This window comes from Trachurus trachurus, assembly GCF_905171665.1.
Source record: "Trachurus trachurus genome assembly, chromosome: 6".
Taxonomy (NCBI): Eukaryota; Metazoa; Chordata; class Actinopteri; order Carangiformes; family Carangidae; genus Trachurus; species Trachurus trachurus.
Window position 1 is genome coordinate 17034430 of NC_139897.1, and position 22407 is coordinate 17056836.

At 41.6% G+C, this 22407-nt stretch overlaps 2 protein-coding genes across 3 annotated transcripts; both read right to left on the reverse strand.

The window, feature by feature from the left end:
- Positions 1 to 982: 982 nt before the first annotated feature.
- Positions 983 to 8143, reverse strand: LOC310987670 (S-adenosylhomocysteine hydrolase-like protein 1; the record flags this gene model as incomplete). Of its 2 annotated transcripts, XM_083974040.1 has the most annotated exons (17): positions 7968 to 8143; positions 7616 to 7727; positions 7050 to 7187; positions 6744 to 6844; positions 6493 to 6595; positions 6298 to 6392; positions 4548 to 4654; positions 4338 to 4454; positions 4186 to 4249; positions 3991 to 4079; positions 3802 to 3872; positions 3622 to 3716; positions 3343 to 3441; positions 2745 to 2813; positions 2518 to 2596; positions 2294 to 2414; positions 983 to 2210 (listed from the first exon to the last, which is right to left on the reverse strand). In XM_083974040.1, the coding sequence occupies exons 1-17, from the start codon at positions 8022 to 8024 to the stop codon at positions 2204 to 2206; spliced, it is 1524 nt and encodes a 507-aa protein (XP_083830166.1). In that variant the 5' UTR covers positions 8025 to 8143. The 2 variants fall into 2 exon arrangements, with proteins under 2 accessions (XP_083830166.1, XP_083830167.1); XM_083974041.1 differs by lacking the exon at positions 983 to 2210 and having other exon boundaries at positions 2290 to 2414.
- Positions 8144 to 14405: 6262 nt separating this feature from the next.
- LOC310986918 (muscarinic acetylcholine receptor M2-like) lies at positions 14406 to 17066 on the reverse strand (the record flags this gene model as incomplete). The annotated part of the gene is made up of 3 exons (XM_083973034.1): positions 14406 to 14717; positions 15781 to 16653; positions 16896 to 17066. 3 exons carry the CDS (start codon positions 17064 to 17066, stop codon positions 14406 to 14408), a joined length of 1356 nt encoding a protein of 451 aa, XP_083829160.1.
- Between the last annotated feature and the right edge of the window lie 5341 nt (positions 17067 to 22407).

Here is a 22407-nt window from a genome sequence, read left to right on the forward strand (position 1 = left end):
TCTTCCACTAATGGCTATTTAATTGCTATTGTCTCAACTGTTCCTTTGCACTGTAGAGCTATTGTGTTACTTGTCTGTTGAATTAAAGGTATTTCACACTGATTTCAACAACATGGTGTTTGTCAATTCATGTGAGCACTGTTACAGGAAGGTGATGAAAACTGAAACAGACCTCAACTCTTCCTCATCCCATTTATTCTTCTATTCTGCATAAAGCAAGAGTCAGGAAAAAGTTGACTGAGGTAAATTAGTCCAGCAATATATGGTTTAAGAACGTGAGAGTGGAGGAAGAGCTGGTTGTATTAGCATTAGTGACTCACCTTTAGTCTACAGTCCCAGAGAAACACAGTGTACTGTTCAGTTAGGATCTTCAGCCAGGCCACGTCTTGGCATGTGGCACACACACACACACACACACACACACACACACACACACACACACACACACACACACACACACACACACACACACACACACACACACACACACACACACACACACACACACACACACACACACACACGAACACAGGGAGGCGCTGGATTACAGTAATCCAGGAACGGGGGGTGGGGGAGTATTTTTAGTTCTTCATGATCAAAGACAGACAGGATGCAACAATAGAGGAAAACAGATAATGATTGCTATATGACCAGCTGGATTTTCTTGGGACCTCGTATCTAGGAGCTCATTCTGAAAGTAAAGCTACTGATTAAGATATTTGTTAACTGAAATGAAAACAAAGCCCTGCTCCAAAAGTACCTGACTTTATATGAAAAGGAAATTTGAATGTAATGCTTCAATTTGACTGTGACGGTAAGTCACTGAAATAAGGAGCGATATATTATAATATAAATCAATGTTCATCAAATGGCTTTACTAGGTAGATTACATTACATTGAGGTTAAATACATCATCAATTAAGATTTATAGGATATATATTTATAGGATATTTCCACCAGAACAGCCACACAGTTTATGTTATGTGAAAAAAAAACTTTCTGAGTCTTCCCCAATGTCTCTGGCGCATCATTGACATTTCCCATGATGACTGACGGCAGAGAGAGCCGACATCTCCGTGCAGCACCAGCACAGCAACCACAAAAAACACCTCTTCATCTCAACTGGAACAGAGTGGCATCCTCCAGCAAACTTTCTTTTCAGTGAAAGAAGCTCGCCCCCTCTCCCCACAGAAGTATCCATCAACAGTTGACAAAATATGACATTAACACACAAAAACACAACAAAAACAAAGCAAAGGTTGAGTAAAAACTCAGAGCCACCAGACTTTGCTGCTACAAGTTGAAGCGCATGTTCTGCAAAGACCTCATAATCACCATTTAAGTCAGTCAAAGCTGTGAACATTTGTTATTATACATGATATAATGTTGGTGAAGTTGAATCTCATTATGTCCTAGTTAATACATTAACAGACCCAGACTCTCTCCACTTGCAACAATTTGGCTATTTGTGGGTTAAGACTGGGTCATGGGGTTCAGGTTAGGGCTTTTATTTCTGATGGTTAAGGTTTTGGCAAGGGGGCAAAAAGATGCATTAAAATAATGAGATATTATAAAAAATTACCTAGTGAGTACTAGGAAATGCATTGAAACACGCACATTTGTGAATAATGGGAAGTTGTGAGGCCTTTGGGAGAAATTATGATGAATGCTAGTAGCACTCAAAAACAAGAATTATACTCTTACGCCCCCTAGTGGGTAAAAACTCTTGTGTCAACCATCAGGGCCAACTGGTGAGCTATAAATACTGTACGTGAACACAGATCATTTGGGGTTGTGCACCACCAATATCTGGGATTTATAGCAAGAATTGCATCTTATTGTGACATTTTGAATGGGTTGTGTGTAGATCTCACAGATTAATTAGGTTGATTAGGATCACAGGCAATGACAGAATTAAACAGTTTACATGTATAAACATGTTTGCTGCCCAGGTACAAGAGTAAAAAAGAAAACATTCAGCAACTTTGTTTTTTGATTCATATTTCAATCAGCTCAAAAATATCCGTGATTACAGATACAGATATAACTGCACACATACACAAAGAAGTGAATATAGGTTTTCATCTGTTGTTTCTCAGTCACATTCAGACTGTAGAGAGCATTGTCCTCAGGACCGTGAGAGGTTTTTCAGAATAAAATCCACAACAGCGCATCCTCTGTTCTTCAGCTTTATGTCCAGAAGTTAATACCTACAGTATTTGAAATAGGATTTTTTTTGTTAAATCAACCCTGTGTATTGTTTGTATGTGAAGAACATCATTGTTGTCTTTACCTGTAGTAGTTGGGTTTGAAGGGCCCATGTCTGCCTATGCCCAGGTACTTGGCCTGATCATCAGTCAGCTCTGTGAGATGAGCATCAAATGTTGCCAGGTGGAGACTGGCCACATATTCATCTGAAAATATAAACATATAGGCATTTTAAAATTTACCTTATTACTTTTTTGATAGTGAACTTTAGGTAGTGTTTGTTTTGGGGTATTTAAGAGGAAGACTTGCCCATCTTCTTTGGCAGCAGGTAGACGTCCTGTTTGTATCGTCCCTCTGGAGCGTTGTACAGCTCTATGAGAGCTAGAGCCTGAAACACAAGTGTCAACATCTTTATCACAACCACAGGTGACCACTGTAAAAATAGCAGGTGTGCTGACATTTTTGTTTTGATACATTTGAGGAGTAAAGAGTAGTATGCTGTTAAATTGATCTCTAGGAGAAACACTTTACCACACCTGAGTAGCAGCAGTGATGGAGAGGACAAACGACGGCACTGTGGAGCAGCTCAGGTTCAGCAAACGGCCCTGGGAGAAAAATAAAAAACTGAAACAATGTGCAATAAGGTGACAGCAGCACTCATAATAATCTACAGTCTCCTGAAATGTGTTGTATATTGAAACTATATGTAAAATAAACTACAGTGTTTCATTTAATTCACTCTGCATTGAGGTTTTGATGATTATTGATCAATTATCACTGGTGAAACTACCTTAAATATTTGGCGAATTTGTTTGATACTGTTGGTCTTGGTTTAACCATGATATCTTGCACCAGGTACTTCCTTGTAAAGAATATCCACCCCGTACACATTGAAAACAACTTCTGTTGTTTGCACTTGACATATTCTTAATTCAATATTTCAAATCAAGTGATGATTGAGTTTTGTAACTAGCGGTGTATTGAATGGGATAAAGCCAGTCAATAGAGCAGCACAAGCCCTTTCAGAGATATATTATACTGTAAGTGTATTTTTGTACATTATCCCATGTGTATAACAATATCCCATGTGTATAACAATAGTGATAACAACAATAATAACAGCATCATCATTACCTCAGCAAGCAGGACAATCCTCTTGCCATCAGGCCAGATAACATGGTCCACCAGAGGCCTCACGCGCTCCCACCGCAACTCTGCAGTCCGCAGACTCCCCTAATGAGCAACAGTTGATACTTAACACACATAAGTACGCATACTCACATAAAAGAATGCAAAGACACACACACACACACACACACACACACACACACACACACACACACACACACACACACACACACACACACACACACACACACACACACACACACACACAGTAGTCTATGTTTTTACCGTATCAATCTCAGTGTTGGAGTGTCCCATGTTACAGACTATGCAGCCGGTCTTCATTCTGTCCAGATGCTCCCTCACCACCACGTTTCTATTTCCTGCAGAGAAATAAAAATGAAGTAAAACCCAATCAAAACAAAGAGGGGTGTTTTCTCTCATTCTCCATAACAGGAAGGCAGTTACCTGTGCAGGTGATGACCATGTCCGCCTGTCTGACCACCTCACTCAGGTTCATCACTTTGAAGCCATCCATGCTAAGAGGAACAGGGGTTGAAAGAATGGGGTTCAGACTTTTGTATTGTGGCTCTGACTGGGAGGAAGGCCACACAATAAATACATATGCTTATACACGTTTCTTCCATTCATACATACCTAGCCTGAAGGGCACAAATGGGATCCACCTCTGTGATGTACACGACAGTGCCCAACGCTTTGAGTGCAGCGCAACAACCTTTGCCAACCTACAACGAGAAAGAAAAGAGGTTGGTAGAGGTGCTTGAATTGAATCATTTGCATTTTATTTAAGAGATATGTTGCACTGAAGATTTCATTTTTATCTTTACCAACCTCGCCATATCCGCACACCACCACCTGCTTTCCTCCAAACATGACATCAGTGGTTCGTTTCAACCTGAAAGAAGAGTTAAGCACCATCAGGTCACTGCTGCATGCAGCACCACTGTTTGTATCTTTTTAACTAACACAACATGGTTCATCACCCATCCAGTATGGACTCCTTGCAGCAGTAGAGGTTGTCAAATTTCTGCTTGGTCACTGAGTCGTTCACATTCATGGCTGGGACACACAGCCTGCCGGCCTTTGACAGCTGGTACAAGCTGAAACACAGTCAAAGACACACATGTAAGCTGGTTAGAACAACATTGTGTAGCCTATTTGTAGCAAAATTTGAGACTTGTGTGAGAACTGACCGATAGACGCCTGTGACACTTTCCTCCACGATGCCTTTCATCCGCTTGAACAGGCTTGGGTACTTCTTGTAGATCCAGTGGGTCAGGTCACCTCCATCATCCAGAATCTATCAAGAGTGACAAAGAAAGATACACTTTCCATCACCATAGCCTTTGTAACTGTGACACAATAAAGTGAAGGTGAATCTAAAGCCACTGTTCATCCGACCATAATAAAAGTCTTTTTTAAAGGACAAATGGTCAATAGATTCAGTTTGACTTGCTGAAATATAGCCTTATTGTTTGTTTTAATTATGTATTTAAATAGTGCCATCAATATCACATGATTATAGCTAGCCTACCGTAGGCTATATAGGCTATTTATTTGTACAGAAATGGTGAAATGGTTACAGGTTTTGTGACATTTTTGTCTCACAAGAATCAACCGGAATCAACAGGCTCTATCTCACCTAGTCTACTTGCCAGCCCATAGGGCCCCATTGTGAACCCGGAAATGTTGAGTACCCCAAAGTTTTATGATAGAAATATATAGTATGGGTCCCCAGTATTCAGAAACTGCCGGATGCTAACTTATTGGGCAATAAGCATAATTAATAATATTGACTTGGCTGATCTGGGCAATATTGGAGTGGTTTTAGGGGTTATTGATGATGCTGAATCCATTTCTGACATTTTCAAAATTCAAAATGGCTGTCTAAACCGGAAGTGACCAGATTTTAACTGCCAGTGGGCCGATTTTGATGGATTTCAAAATCTGGTCATCGGTTTAGACGGCCATTTTGAAAATGTCAGAAATGGATTCAGCATCATCAATAACCCCTAAAACCACTCCAATATTGCCCAGATCAGCCAAGTCAATTTTGTTGAAATATTGCCCATATAGACAATTGTGCTAATTATGTCAATTATGCTAATTGCCCAATATATATAAGTTAGCATCCGGCAGTTTCTGAATACTGGGGACCCATACTATATTTCTATCATAAAACTTTGGGGTACTCAACATTTCCGGGTACTCATTGTTGGCAAGTAGACTATTTACCAAACAGTGCAGTTTCGCCAATGGCCGCTTGAGGGAAGATATGCTAGCCTACTTTACAGCTCCTAGCTGATTTCCACCTGTATGACAACTCAACGGGGCCGAAAAGATACATAAGTCGCTTCTTAAATAAGGTTTAAGTTATACCAAAGACGATTTATAGACCAAGACCCCCCATGAGGCCGGGCGTGGTTACTAAGCAACAGGTGGGTGCTAGGCGGGCCTCACCTAAGCTAAACGGCATCTCTCTGTTTGTGACGGTTCTTCACGTAAAGAAAGGCTGTCCAGAAAGACGGAGACTGCGCTGCTGTATTGTGAGGTAAATACAATTCCAGGCGTTGTTTATTTTAGTTATTTATTTATGTTTTACATACTAGCACTAATAAGCAGGTTAGGTAAGGGTGCCAACCATAGATATATAAACATACATGTTTCTATATCTATGGTGCCAACGCTTTAGCATAGTGTTTTAGCTTAGCTCGTTAATTTGCCAAACTGCAAACATGACGTCACCGAGGCGCCGTCTGTCTTTATTTTCAGTGTGTGATTTATTATTTTCCCCCTCAAAGCTGTTCAGTACCACCGGGTAAGTTTATTGTTTAATATAAGGAAAAGTTGAATTACATTTTTAACGAAATTTCATTCGTAACAACTAGTTGCACTGCCTTGTTGTACTCAATGATCTATTATACATCCATGGTTGTACTCTACCATGTTGGGCTGCCAGGTGTCAGCAGCGACACATCTGCCAATGCACCACCAGAAGTCGTCCTCTGACTCCCCTCTCCATGCAAAGACTGAGATGCCTTTGAAGGAATGAGATGGTCGAAAGAGGAAGTTAAGAGGGGCAATAGAAAAAGGAGGGGCAAGTGCTGCTGATGCTGCTGCACAGCTGGTTGGATGTACCTGTTTCAGCCAGGGCAGCGGCCACAGCGTTTTGGGTGGAGTAGATGTTACATGCTGCCCAGCGACACTGAGCCCCCAATGCACACAGAGTCTCAATCAAGACCTGCAAGAGACCAACACATTCACAATCAGCAGGACTTAAGATATGAAAGGATGAATGTAGTGCATACGCATAAGAATAACCATGAAATTATAAGGCTTTGACTAAACGTCAGTGATTTTTAGGCCAGTTGTGTGTGTGCTGAACTGACCGCTGTCTGTGCAGTGATGTGTGTACAGCCCACCACTTTGGCTCCAGTCAGAGGTTTCTCCCCACCTGCTCTTTTCCTCAGGACCATCAGTGCTGGCATTTCTAAATGTCACAGACAGTGACCGTTGAGCATGAGGACAAACATCATGGATGTGTACATGTTAGATTTATCGCTTGATGCCTTATTTCATCTCTCATTGCATGTTACTTTTCTTCTAAAGAGTTTCGTTAGATTTTACTACATGAATCATACATTTACCACTTATGAAAATATATTAACAGAGGTTTGATGACTCTGTGGTTTTACCTTGCTGTGCTATTTCGATTTCTCTGCGGCCAAACTCAGCCTGCTTAATGTTTTTGATGCAGAAGTCAGAATAGCCCTTGGAGTTTGTCTGAAGCTTGTCTTTGGGAGAAGTCTCATCGTCAGAGCTGTCACTGCCCACTGTAACACAGAAATGAGATGTTGTTTAAAACCAATCAGCTGGTAAAATATAATAGCCAAGAATGAATGTGGTTAAAGAGATATGTCGTTTGGACTGGAACTTGCTTTGTTTTTGTTGTATCTGGTGCCATTTTTGGAGTCTAGCCTTGAGCTAGGTGAGTCTTTTCTTTGAGTCTTTGAAGTTTGCATAAACTATGGCAGTGATTGACATGTTGGGAAAAGGCTCACAGAGCCGATTAGGACCAAATTAAAGAGACTTAATTCTTCAGAAGACTTTTTCTTTTAATGAAGGTTTAGCTGAAGGAGAAAGCGCCAAGGCTAATCCAGGGGGCCTGTAGTTCTCGTGCTGCTGGGACCAGAACTAGCTCAGTTTATATTTCAAAGACATGTGATCAGACTTAAGAGTGTGTGTTTGTGTGTTTCCTTACCAGAGCTGAAGCTGTCTGTCGACGACTGTGAGATGGAGTGAGACAGAGAGCGACGGCCTGTCTTGGTGGGACGTTTGTTGAATTCTTGCTTCTGGTCAGTGAACTGTATTTGCTGTGGAGACACAAACACACAGGGTAAACAACACAGTGAAAGAGAGACAGGTCACATGCGTAGTCTCTCATCAAAGTCATGCCAGACACGGCTGATGCCAGATTTGCACAGAAGCACCAAACATCACAGCTAGTCTCTGTTAAACTACCACCTTTTTTCTTTCTCAGCGTGTCACTATCACACCAACAGTTTAGTGCCTGTTGGTGCCCTGACTCATCTCTGTATCTGTTGCTGTCTCACCATCCAGTGTGGCTGTCTGAAGGCTGGGCTGCTGCCACACGAATCCCACTTGGCCATGTTTGCTCCCTGGCAGCTAAATCTGTCTCTGCTGCCTGAGCCTGAGCTACGAGTCCAGCTCCAAAAAAACACCCCCCAAAAACACACACACACATGCACACCACGTGCACTGCACACACTTACACACTCTGCTAGCTTAGTGAGGGCTTATTCCTTACACGCAGCAAAGCAGACACACCCCCACGGTGACCCTACCTCTGAAAAATACACGCCTAACTGTGTGAGCTGCTGTGTACTGCAGATCACACTGTTGGATCAAATCTGAAGGCATTCACTTAAAGAGACATGCCACCAAAGTGTGGAGTTGCTGGAGTAGCCCTTAAAAAGTGTAGCTGCCCCTCTCTTCTACCCCTCTGCTGTACTGTGACCCAGGGCTCCAGATTGCTCCTAAATGGGGGTGTTTTGCCTCTAAAATGTGAGGCATTGTAAGTAAAATTTTCATCTACTTGCGCATGTGCAACCAGTAAAATTGCAGTTTTTTTAAACGCTGATGAAACATGGAATCTGTCATTGCCGGTTGCAGGCCAATGTGTGTGAGGATCATGAATGAAAAGGAAATGTGAATATTTGCTTTGAAAGTCGATTTACAGTGTGCGCTCCAAAATGTTTTGATTGCACTCCTAAAATTTTAAGTTATGGGCCACTGTGCTCCTATAAAATGTTAGTCTGGAGCCCTGTGACCTCTATAACAGGTCATCAAGAGTCTGTCATCAGTTGTCAGTTTAGAAGAAGCCACGAAGACAGTAAGTTTCAGAGTGAAGCTGGATTAAGGGTTATAAAGAATACAAAGATCGGGCTGAATGACATGCAGAAAAATAATATCTAATATTCTTACATCAGAAAGGTGTGAATTAAAACTTGAATTAACATATAATTATTTGAACTTCAAGTCAAACATTTCCATTGTTTTTGGGAATAACTCTTGCAGCCTGAAGCTTTCTGTTCATAAATGACATTCATTACAGCTGCATTAGTGTGCTAAGTAGGAAAAGGTATCAGTTTGAGTGAGGATTAAGTGGATAATTTTTTAAGTGATGCTGCTGCTCAAACTGAACCCTCAAATCTTCAGTAAGAGCGATTAAACCTCTTACCTGTGAATTTCAGGTTTTAAGTTACTGACACTTGTGTGACCTTAGTTTCTTCTGTCAGGGTGATACAGATAGAGTTAAAAAAAAAAAAAAAAAAAAGTAACATGCACACGACTGGAGTTTTTTCAAGCACTTGTAACTCTTCAGAGACAAACTGGTGTAAAATTTAACAGTATTTTTGCACCGAGTAATGATCACGTGAACACAGGTTTTAAGTACAGCTGTCTGTTACTCAAGCAGCTGCTTAATCTTCAACACAAAAAGACATTAAGCTGTGACTCGAAGCAGTGTGAATGTTAATGGTCACAAAACTGAGACCAGAGACCATGAAGGTGCCTCTGAAAGGTCCAATGAAAGTGTTAAAAAAACAACAACATATTTTTGGGAGATAATCTGTGCGTTGATTTGCTTCGAACAGTAATGACTTTTTGAAATTTCTTCTGTGCTCTTGGAGAAGACAAGAATATATAGCCTACAGTAAAAATGATTATTTAAAACATTTGTTTAAGTACATCAGTTAAAACTGTTTCATACTTCTACCTTATTCCTCATGAAAACCTGACCTGTTGCCCTTCAAAAGAAAACTCAAAAACGTTTCCCAAAAAGAAGCAAAGCAAAAAGCAGTGATACCTTGATACAGATGGACTGCACTGCCTCCTGCTCCTTGGCTTTAGTGATGTTGACTAGACTGTAGGCTTTCTTCATGCTGGCTGAACGCTGCCACTGTAACACACAGCTGCTGGCTGATGTAGCTGAACTATATGCAGAGTTCACACAGTGACGCTTTACGCCCCACCCTCATCCAACAGGCCCAGGTGACAGGTGGACAGAGGACAGAGGGAGTGGAAAGAAGAAACAAATGGAGGCTTTGTCAGACAGAGGGGAACTCTGGGAAAGCACGGAGAGGAGACGGACAGGTTGGAGATGCAGAGAAGTCAAGTAAGAGCATTGTAAGGAAGAGAGAAGCTCAGTCGAAGTGCACTTGAGGCCACAGATGAATATGAATATGTACACTGAAGTGCACTTTGCTCTCAGGGTATACATTCAGCAGAAAGATACACACAACTATAGACTCATTTGTTAGTGAGAGAAACGAGGACAGCACCTATAGCGACAGACGATGGTAAAGTGAAAAAACACAAAGCTTGAAGCTGCGTTCAGGTTCATAGAGGGCAGCTTAGGTTTCTGCTCATAAATCAGACAGTACAGCCGGACTTAACCGTTTCCTGTCTGCTAAGTGGCTCAGGAGCGTCACACATGCTGGTCACTTTAGCTTGCATCATCACATCATGGAAAGTACCACACACAGCCTATGAAAGCAGTTGCATAATGTCTTTTGTGGCTGGAGAGGGGGCTTTGTAAAGTGAGACTAAAAAAAGAGACTGCAGATGATATCACAGTGATGTCATTAGGGTTATTTTAGAAATCAGATAATTCACTGAAAGTTTCGTGCAGTTCATGCAGCTGAAGACACATTAAAAAACAGTCAGGATATCGCACTCTCTGCTGCTCTGATGTTGACCACTCTGGTTTGAATCTGTCACTTAGTCACTTTTAACAAGTGAGATACTAATCACTGTTCATATTAGTGTGGCATTGTGCCCTTATAATAACACTGTTAGACTCGTTATGGACACTTTGAAAAGGACAATATTGATGCAGCAGAACCAGACAGGTTGTACTCATTTAGTCTTCTTCCAAGTCATAACCATGTGTCTACATTACCCACAATGTCACTCATCTTTAATCCTTCATTTTGAGATTCAGGTGGTTTTACTTTTTATATTTCTTTCAGAGTCGACCACCACAGAATTGTTTTTTTAACCTATGCTACAGAGTTTGATGAGTTTCAAGTTTGTTCTGAGAGAGACCAAATCAGTAGCTATGTCGGGTGGCTGGTCAAACATTGCAAGAGACGTGCGCATTGCAACCAAAATCATTAACAGCCTGAGCATATGCAGGTTCACGCTTCCTGTGGAGTCAGTAAGTGTAAGTGTATCAGGGTCCTTGCTCACCATGTCCGTCTTCAGAGCTTCAGTAACCGTCTCTCCCGTCTCTGAAGCCTCCGCCCCATCTTGGCCCTGACCCTGAGCAGTGCACCTGCTCTCCGCCGCCTTCAGCATCTGCAGCAGGTTCGGGCTGCACTTCGGGCTACACTGGTCTTTGGTGCTGCCCTCTGTGGCATTCCCCGCTGCCGCTCCATTCAGCTCCGCTCCGTCCTCCATATCTGGTTCAAGATTATCAACAGGTAGCGACAGGTCCTCCCAGGAGGTCGTCTGCTCCTTTTCCTCTGCCACGACTCTTCTGGCAGTCAGTAATGAAAGTGAATTAGATTCATGCTCGCGGGGCAACTCAGCCATACGCTACCCACATACATCTGGTATGTGTGTGTTTACTCTAAACAGCAGCAGTTCATGGGTTGCTTTGACCAAATGTAAAGTGGACAATTAGCCATGGATGTAGTGTGTACAGGGTAAACATCGATGTGAGCACAGCTTTTTTGTCTCAGAGGGAAATGTAAATTGGAAATGTAGGAATGTAACTCCCTGAGAGCAGCCAGATTTCAGAGTATTTGTATGCGTCATTTCTTTCATAGGCCACATATCGGAAAGAGTCTGTTTATGTCAAAAGAAGCAGTGATTGTACTCAGACATACGGAGCCGCTTCTTGTTTTTGTGTTGTCTTTGATAACACTGGATAACAAAGAAATGATTGCTACACAGACAGACAGGGGTTACAATATAAACAAACAGGCAAGCTGACAATGTTTACATAAAACTCTGCCGGCGGCATTAGTGGCCCCATGATGACAAACCACCTCCCTCACATGTCTGATGTCTGATGTCAGGTGAAAAGTGTGCCAAACAGAATGGCTGATAAAAAAGTATGCACATGATGTCTTGCCAAAATAGACAACTGTAGTTGTAAGGCTTGAAATACAGAGGTTAGTTAAACATTTCAGTTTAATAATATTGTCCAACTGTGTGAAAAGAAGCTGTGAGCTTTTGTCTTGAAACAGCAGTCAAGCGCTCCTATGGAAACTGGAAATGTTCATACGGGCACCTCATGAGGAAGATCTCTAACGCAACGTGTCCTTCTTTTGTGTGAAAATTTAAAACTTGAGAAAACACATCAAAATACACAAACGCACCGCAAATTAAAAAACAACAAGGAGTACAACAACTTCAGTATGACAACACGCCGCCGCAAAATCACACAACACAACAGAATTGTTTCCAGGCAACACTATAAAGTGATGAACTGAGATGAAACTTGTTTTCAATGCCACTGGGAGTTAAAAGAATTGATAACAAGTGCGTCCCAGATGGTTTGTACTGTATTTTGTTGTTGTTATATTTGGCCTTTACTCTGATCGTGAGATAGAATAAGATATTTTGTGGATTTGGAGCACATTTGTGTATTTGTATGTTTCTTTTTTAAGTTGCAGTGCCTTGAGGCCCCAGTGCCACTGCAGCAGTGAGTGGATGAAAACAATCCAGTCCAATGCACTTTATTTATATAGCACATTTTCAATCCATAAATGTTTACCAAAGTGCTGCACAGTGATCAACATACAGGACATAGAGCACAAAATGTAATAAGATTTAGAAATATTAATAAAAAATAAATATGAGCCATAAAAGGACAGACAAATTAAAAATACAATAAAATGCAAATTAGAAACAAAGAGAGATTTTTGTACAAAAAAACTCCTGAATTATTCATTTCAAATCTTTATTTGTTGTTCTGTTTAATTTCTTGTGCAGGAGTATCAAGAGAGTCGTTTTTTCTTCCACTAGAGGGTGTAACAGCTCCACAGCTGCCTCAGAGAAACATTTCCTGTCTTCTCTAACCACAGGACAGGGAGAGGGTTTCAGCTCAGATCGGTCTGTTTTGTTTCTGTGTCTGACCGAAACCAGGAGGAGAGGTTTATGACACCCCAGTCCAAGGGAGGAGTCGTGGTAAAGAGACACCTCATAAACCCCCCCACCCCCACCCTGTCTCAGATCTTCCTCTGATCCTCATTTCTTTCAGTGCTGGAATTTCAGATGCTGGTGTTAAATAGGGAGGGGTGTAAAAAATGACCCTCTAATAACTAGTGAGGTTCTCACTTGAACCCTTCAAAGGGATAATTTTTGTAAGAAACCTAATCATAGATTTTTGCTTGATCGGACAGAGTTTTATTTTGTCTTTGAACCAGGTTTCTTCTTCCTTAATCTGTTTTATCATAGAAAATATTTGAGTGGAACATCTGTAGTGTGGATTTTATCGCTTCTATTGTTTCACTCTCCTCACGTGTCCCTGTTCAGGGAGTATACCTATTAAACATAAATTGTATAATCCACCAACAAGTGGTGAAAAAACTGAATCTTTGATGATGAGCATCTTGTTAAGGACTGTGGTTACATAAGAGACAAAAGCAGTGAACTAGATATCCTAACCTGCTCCTTCTCATGCAGCTGTGCAGCTTAATCCTGAGCCCCATACTGTACGAGATCCTCTCTGACAAAGAAAACTGATTGTTAATGAAACGTTCAGACATGGTCTCTTTTATTTGGAGAAAACATGTGAACGTGAAGAAAGATGAGAAGGTACAGACAAATCTTACACTTTGGCTCATTTCACAACAACATGGATTACAGATGTTATTAGCTTATGACTGAGTAAATTTACAACATGCACACACACACACGCACACATCATTTTACATTTACTGATAGTTATATTTTTCTCCTTAATTCAGAACCATTTTTCAGTTCAGCTGATTCTTTTTTTCCATTTCACAGCTCATTGTCTCTTTATACAATAATGTGGTAATAATACAGGATATTTCAACAATGCGGTGAATCTTTTTTTTTTTTAATAGTTGACATATGCTTTTATCACATTAACCCCACTTTTTAATGCAGGGGTAAAAACAGGTTGCATGTTAAAACAACATACTGCACAAGCTCATGTAGAAGGAGCAGGAGAGGAAAACGTCCTGTCAAGGTAAAACCCCAAATCACTGTCAACTGTACATTTTTTACAATACACTGCATTTCCACCAGAATGCATTGTCCAGAGTGTTATAATACAATACCATGTCTGTTTATAAAATCATTTAAAGTTAAGTATTATTATACGTTTTTAAACACAGTTTTATTTTCAGTGGCAGTGGGAGGAAGTGAAAACCAAACTGCACAGTGAGAACAACATACCTCGAGCATCTTTTTAACATTATATTCACTTCAGTATTCACTTAATCACATTACTTTGACTCCATCACAGATACAAGACGGGATCTCCACCCTCATCGTGCTGAACGTATGTTCTTGTACTGACACAGGAGCAGGTGCTTGAAGGTGTTTTTGAACGTGGCGTTGCAGAGGGCGTAGCAGGCCGGGTTGATGGTGCTGTTGATGTAGCAGAGCCAGTAGCCGATGGTCCAGAGGGAGTTTGGGATGCAGACGGAGCAGAAGGTATTGATCAGGACCATCACATTGTACGGCGTCCATGTGGCGACAAATGCGACGAGGATGGCCATTATGGTGCGTGTCACCTTTTTCTCCCTGGAGGAAATGCCCTTCTTTTTCCACTTTGCAACAGCGTTCTGCTTTGTTACCTGGAAAAAAAGAGGAGAAGAAGCTGGAATTTACTCTCATGGCTGACTTCATTTGGAGTCATGTTCCTGGCGGCATCCTATACAGTAGCTCCATCATTCATTCTCTGCTGCAGTGCTACAAGTGTGTCTCTATCATGTGGTGCAGAGCTGGTGGTGTGCAGTGGGATTTCAGAGCTTTATGTCTGAGGCTGAAGAACAATGAACAGCAAATATTTAGGCTAAAAAAAACTAAACAATGAGCTGAAAGACACCAAAACACTGCATTAAGCTGAATACATTTTAAAGACCACAGCCATGCCAGTGGCTCTGTGGAGCAGCAGTACATTGAGCTGGATGCTGATGTCAGCATGCGAGTACACTGAGATTCATTTCTCCCCTTTAATAATACCAATTGGTATTGTATTTTATATCATTGGAAAGCTTGATTAGTCACCTTTACAATGAGGTACCACATGTAAAGATTCATGGAATGAGCAAAACATATAGTGCCCCCAAAAAAGGTGTCAAAAACCCCCTGCAATATTTTCCTGTTGGTATTCACTTGTTTTGAGTTGCTTGGTGGATTGGATGATTGTACACTCCCACAGTTACTCATTGTAAAGGTGACTAATCAGGCTTTCCAACGATATAAAATACAACACCAATTGGTATTATTTATATTAAAGAGCACAAATGACTGACTGAAAAAAACATTTCCCAACTTTTTTTGAGGAGTGTATGTTTGCATGTTTTTCTAAAAGCGATATTTAGTATCCAGTTAACCAAAATCATAATCTGTTTCTAACCCTTACCAACTACTTTTCCCCACCTAACCCCAAGGAAGGACCTTTTGTGCCAAAACCTTATTATTGTAGCAGTGGTGACAATAGTAGGCCGGTACAGTCACTGTTTTTATTATGATAAGATAACCATGACAACCAAGGTCCAATCTGCAGTGCTGCAAACAGACACACGACCGATGTGGTTGTTAAGGTTGGAGGACATGGGAAAATATTAATAGCTAGAATTCCAGTCCAGTTCACGATTGATAATATGTGGTGTTTGTAACGATAATCAAAGGTACCTTTAACAGTGTCCTAGTGACCAGACTTTGCCTGTCAGCGACTGAGTTCTCTGGAGAAGGCGGCTGTGTTTGATTGGTCTTTTTCCCACCGTTCGATCCTGTCTGTGATGACTCGGGGACGGCAGCTGGGTCTTTAGACGTTGAAGCGTGGATGCTGTCTGAGTCTCCCTGGTCGTTTCTTTCTTCCTTGCATGGGCTGCCTCCGTTTGGCTGCTGCAACATCTCCTTCTCCTTCTCCTTCCCATCTGCAGCTTCCTCCTGAGCTTCTTTCGTCACACTGCAGTTGTTCTGGCTCCCACCTGCGTCCTCCTGGCTGTGAGAGGGGCCCTCTCCCAGACTGGTACCCGAGGTCTTCCTGCTGTCCCTCCTCACCCGGCTGCGGCTGGCCTTGGAGATGCGCCAGTAGAGGTAGATCATGATGGCCACCGGCAGGTAAAACGCTGCTATGGCCGTCCCAAAAGTCACCGCCGGGTTGGAGAAGAACTGGATGTAGCACTCACCTGGTGGCACGGTTCTCCCGCCTACAATGAACTGCCAGAACAAAATGGCCGGAGCCCACAGGATGAAAGACAAGACCCAGGCCGCTGCGATCATCAGACCCGCCATCTTGGTGCTGCGGCGCGCTGGGTAGCTGAGTGGTTTGGTGACACAGAAGTAACGGTCGAAACTAATGATGAGCAGGTTCATGACCGAGGCGTTGCTGACCACATAGTCGACAGCCAGCCACAGGTCGCACACCACCGCTCCCAAAGGCCAGTAGCCAATCACAATGTAGACGGTGTAGAGGTTCATGGAGCAGATGCCAATAATGAGGTCTGCACAGGCCAGGCTGAACAGGAAGTAGTTGTTGACGGTCTGCAGGTTCCTGTTTACCTTTAGAGAAACAACATGAAGCAGGCTGTCAGATGCTAATCTTTTTTGCAAAATGTGATGTGTGTTTTCTCATTTCTATTAGATTACCCCCCCCACACAAACACACACACAGACACACACCCAGGGTTGCACATGTTGTATTCTTATCTGTAATTCTGGATGTGCTTTTTCATGGTGCCCAGAGATGGATGTCCTGAAACATGCTCATTAATCATGAGTGAGCAAAACAAGAAAAGCCGAACCTTTATGGAGACCATGACCAGGATGTTTCCAATGACAGTGATCAGACTCAGAGATCCAGCCACCAGGATGATGAGCACAATCTCCACTATCGTGTATGGACTTCCAGAGAAGAGGCCGGTGTCCTCAGCCCCGCTGCTGTTGGTGTTGTGGGATGAATTCAAAGCCTCCATCCTGTCTACCATCGGATATCCCTCTCACAGATGCTTCAGGCTCGAGTCACATCTGCACAACACCTGGTAATGAAAATGGTTATGAGAGAATGAGCTCCTTTACAGTTACTTTGATATACTTTCGGTGTTCATACGACATCTTTGTGTTTATCCGCCCACACAGTCACGGATCCAAAATCATGCGTTATGTTGAGTGTGTAAGCAGGTGGCAGGTGTTTGAGTGTTTCTGAGTTTGCAGCGCGGGCTGTCAAGGATGGACAGGTGAACAAATACAGTCTGCAGCAGCTGTGTTTAGAAATATACAGCACATACTCATATCAGGAATAACACATTGAAACTGGTTTGGAGTTTATATCTGCACAGTGGGTCTTATCTTATATCTGTAAATCAGCAGATATTTATTTACAATTAACTGGCAGTTGTGATTTGACTGGAATAGTATTGATGCTTTCTATGTAAATCATTATGCATCTATTCTAGCTAGTGTTGGGTCTGTGTTATCTTTACACTTGTATAATAATTTAGTCGGTTTCTTTGCCAACCTACTTTCCTCACTTACATCTTAAAGCAGATATCAGCTTCACGGCCGTTTCGGCTAATGCTGCGTTCAAGGCAGGCTTTTGAAACCGTAAGTTACAGCTTCAAGTCACAACTACGACTTGGTAGCGTTCCAGGTAACCCGTAGCTCGTGTTTTTACCATCCTGTTGTCTGTGAAAGTTCCCTATAACGGCCACTCGTAACTTCCGACCCGTGAACTCGTACCAGATCGAACTGGTATGACTTCACAGGAAGGAAAAACACAAAGTACGAGTTTCTTTGAACGCACCATGAGTTAGCAGCCCCCGCCCTTGTCAGGCATCAATTGGTCCTCGTGCTACGTCACCACATTCACGCGCATCCCTTGGCTGCACACACAGCCCTTCATGCCGTTCTCTCTCCTCATTGGATAACACTTGTATCCCACAAGGAAAATTTTCTCCTCGGGTTACAGCAGAGCAGAGTGACGGAGAGACTCGTGTTTAGGCTGAAATACTTCATGTAAGTGATTGCTGACGGAAAATAGGACTATTTAGGACTTATATTAACAAAAACATTCCACTGATATCTGCTTTAACTGACCTGGAAATCTTAATGCTGATCCAATCTGACCTGACAAGAGGACAAGACAAGAGGTCACCTGCACCTTAAGCGAGGGCATTTAAATTTCACATTCAACCTTGAAAGTCATAAAATGACCCCTTGAGATGATCTAATCAGTGTGAATGTCAAGTTCTCAAAATGTCAGGTCCTTATTTCGATCTCGTATGCTCATAGGAGGTATTTCCTAAAAAGGACAGAGTTGAAATTTGGTGTTGCCTGGTTTGAAAACAGGATTTGTGAGTATGTATGCATGTGTCTGTGTGTGCTTGTCTGCTTTCCTGTTTGAGACAGGACAGATTCTCTAAGGCTAAACAAAGGTTATCAAGGTAATAATGTAGGATTTTTCATTTTTTCATTAAATAGATCCAGACACTCAAGTTGCCTTTATAGGTGTTGGATAAAATATGCAGGTGCCTGTTGTTTTGTATAATGTAATGGTTTGTGTATTTAGAAAAGCCCCACATGATCAAGTGAACAGTAAACCACCACAATTATGGCCAAGTATCATTACAGTTACTATTATGTTAAAGAACAAGAAACATCAGGAATAGACATACAGTATGTACACAGCGTAACAAAGTGATTATCTGATGTATTCTGATCAGAAAATCAATGTAAAGACACTTAGATGAGACCAGGGGGTTGTTGCATACTGCTGAAACCCTGTAAGTGACTCCATTAGACTCCACGATAACATCATACTGTACCTGAGAGATGTTTCCTTCCTGCTCTTACAGCGAGATGAAACTTCATTACAGCATCTCTAACTCTATCACTTACTCATCAAAGACCCATTCTGGGGCTTTTCTGTCGCAGATGAAAAAAAAAAGAGCTGGTGTGTTTGTGTGTCTGTCTGTCTGTGCCTGACTGCCTCATAGTGACCTCTTCATGTGAAATTTGGGCAAACTTTTGCTTTAATCATTTGGTGTGGACAAGAATCTCATGACAAAACAACAAGCAGGTTTCCATGAGGTTAAAGATTAGATTTCACTTGGTTTAAGGTTAAAGTTTAGGGTTTCACAAAGCAGAACGCTGTAGTAATGGTTAACACCAGGGAATTAATGTACGTCAATACAGTCTCCTTCAAGCAGTGGTTGATGACTCTATAGGTCCTTTTGAGTAAAAGGAGGAATACAACATAGTCAAAATACTTCATTTTAATCCTGCATTGATCATTTTAAAAGCACAGAAATATTATGGAAATAGGTACTGAGGAATAAATCTGTAGAGAGTTTGTTACATATTGTAGATGTGTGAGGTCTTAATTGTACTTTTTTTTTTTTTTTTTTATAATTTAAAGCCTTTGTGCCTTCATCTCATCTCTGGCAAAAGGCTTCATGAGCCACCACAAACACGATACACCCATAGGATACACCTGAGTCTCTGACCACAGAGTGTCGGCTGTCATATTGCATTGTGGGTAATGCAGCCACCAGGAAGAAGTGTGGATCAGAGAATCTGGTTCTACTGCACCAACTCTGATACCTGATTATGAGATTTAAGGGGCCGGCTACATCAGTAGAGTACTCTTAATACGTCAAGTAACTTTTAACCACAGATAAATGTAGTGGTGTAAATTAAAATACAGTAGCCTGTTGTCATCATATAAAATAGAAATACACAAGTTAGGGACCTCACAACTACTTAAATACAGCCATTGGTTAAATATCCGCTACTTTTACTTTTCAATTTACTGTTTTTGACCGCTTCAATCTGACAAGAACCAATGTGCTCATTAGAGACATTTGTAAGAGATTTTAAAGACACACAGACAGTCCGGTCTGTTATACAGCAACACCTGAACTGCAAACCTCACAGTCTCTACAGATGTTTTTGCACATTTAGCTGAAGGACAGTGAGGTTGATATCAAATCCTACTAGTTTTGCAGGTAAATTTGCACCACATAGAAGCTGTCTAATAAGCCACATGATGTGATGGCTGATGAGCGTCAGGGGATCGCTGCCTGCTCACGAGCCCGTCTTCACCTCCTCCCTCTATTCACACTAATAAGACCTACATTACTGGACCTCCCTTGTTGTTGTTCAGGGCTACTGGACAGAGTCATGGAGGCAAATAGTATTTCTTTGACAGGCACAGAGACATGGTAATTAGATCCAGCAGATGCTGCCTGCAACAGCTGTACCGGTAATATGCTTCTAGGATAAAGTAGTACTCATCTGGCAGGGAAAGCTCTGCTTTAAAAAGTCTGTATTGTCTTTGATATCGTTGACGATACACCAGTCGGCTACAGAGTCAGTAGTTAGTGGCAGATGAGACAGTGAAATAAGAGGCTTGTTTGCAGAGACTGGAGCGAGTGGAAACACATCTGTGGCTGCAGACACCAGTACACAGTTTGATCAAAAGAAGGATTTAACAACCTCAGGCTTCAAAGTGGTTTCATTTTTAATTGTTTCATTGCAAATTAGATTTATGTCTCATAAATGCATTTTATTGTTTACAGTGTCTTTTCAGGACAAACGTGTTTCTGACTAGAAATCTTGTCATTTTAGATGTTTGTACAGATGTAGTTCCACTCAAGCAGCAACTGCAAAGCATGTGAATATAAAAAAAATTATCCATATCAGATAAAATAACTTTGAAAAGCGAAGCACATGCATTTAGATTAAGGCATTATTTGACAGTTTTTGAAAAATTGTCAAATTTCTCGATATTATTGCACCAGTTACCATAAGTAGTGTAAGTGAGTGATTTCAGAGAAGTGTGTCCTGATTCTGGGGAGTGGGAAATTTCACATGAGGCTGAGCTTTGGCCTCGCACAGCAGTGTAATGGAGAGAAGAGAAGACCACAATGTCTGTGCTGTAGTTCTACACTGGAGGAAAAGGCACAAATAACACAGACCACAGTGGAGAGCACTGAAAAATAAACCCAAAATGATAAGGAGGGAAAATAGGAAAGTAATATAATAAAAAAGACACTATAGTGCTTCACAAGCAGAGGAAGTGCATCCCAGGGGACATGAGTAGGAGAGAGTTAATGAGCAAAGATTAACAAACATAACTTGATTTTATCTCGTAGGCCTACAGTTTTCAGGGAGGAGCTGTCTGTTTGAAATCTAATTTCCCTCTTAAACACAAACAGTGTAACCAGGGGGATTCCTCGGGAGCAGGGAGACTGGGGAATCCAGGCTCGGGATCTGATGCTGGTGGCCGATGAAGAGCTTTCAGCTCAGCACAGAAATGAAGATAAAGATTTCCCAGACAGCCTTAGGGGGACAATAAACTCACTACTACTCTACAATAAATTGAAACTTCCTCAGGAAGCTGAAAGAGCATATGAAGTGCAAAGTTTCAATCAATATATTGATGTATCACATAATCCTGGAATCCTTCTTTTGGTTTGTCTGTCAGCTCACAGGGACAATATTATCAATATTTTAAGTGGAGACCAGTTTGTTCTAGTTTGTTTTAAAAATAATAATAATCGGTATACCTCTCTGTATACCTTTCTTTTTGTCTTACTTTAAATCATTGTTTCAAGCAGGATTATTTTACTTTATTGCACAGGAAAAAGCTGCATGATTTACGCCAAAAAAATTGAGTGCATGTCATGATTTTTAGGAAATTCAAAAACATTTTCTGACTTTATAGATGTGTTGAAATACAGTTTCCTGTACCGGTGCCTCAGTCAAAATATATTAACTTCTCTTTGGAGTTTCTGATCTATAAGTCAGGGTAATTTCAGTGTCCTTATACCTGCAGCAGTTTTGGTAGAAATCCACAGAGAAATGTGGTCTTACCTTGTCTGAAGGGAACGACATGGATGAGCTGCTGTAGATTCGTCCATGTTCGTGTCACTTCTGTCCAGAGACTGGAGCAGAGAGAGAAGCAGAAAGTAACCCTACGATGATGTTGCTCCTCCTCTGACAAGAACCAGTGTGTGTGTGTGTGTGTGTGTGTGTGTGTTGGACAGCATTAGAAACTGACGGTCAGAGCAGGGAGGGGTCGTGGGCACCGTTAGTGAGTGTTGCGTTGAATCCCTTGAGCTATAGGGTCGCCAATTTGAATAAGCAATAGATGGAGACAGATAGAGACGGAGCAAGATGTTTGTTTCAGAACCATGGAGAGCAACTCGCATCTCCAGTCACAAGCACACCATGTTCTCCAAAGCTGTGGGCAGTCATGTAAGGAAAAGTTTGAGCAGCTGTTGTATGAAATGATCCGGTGAAGCCTGATTCAAA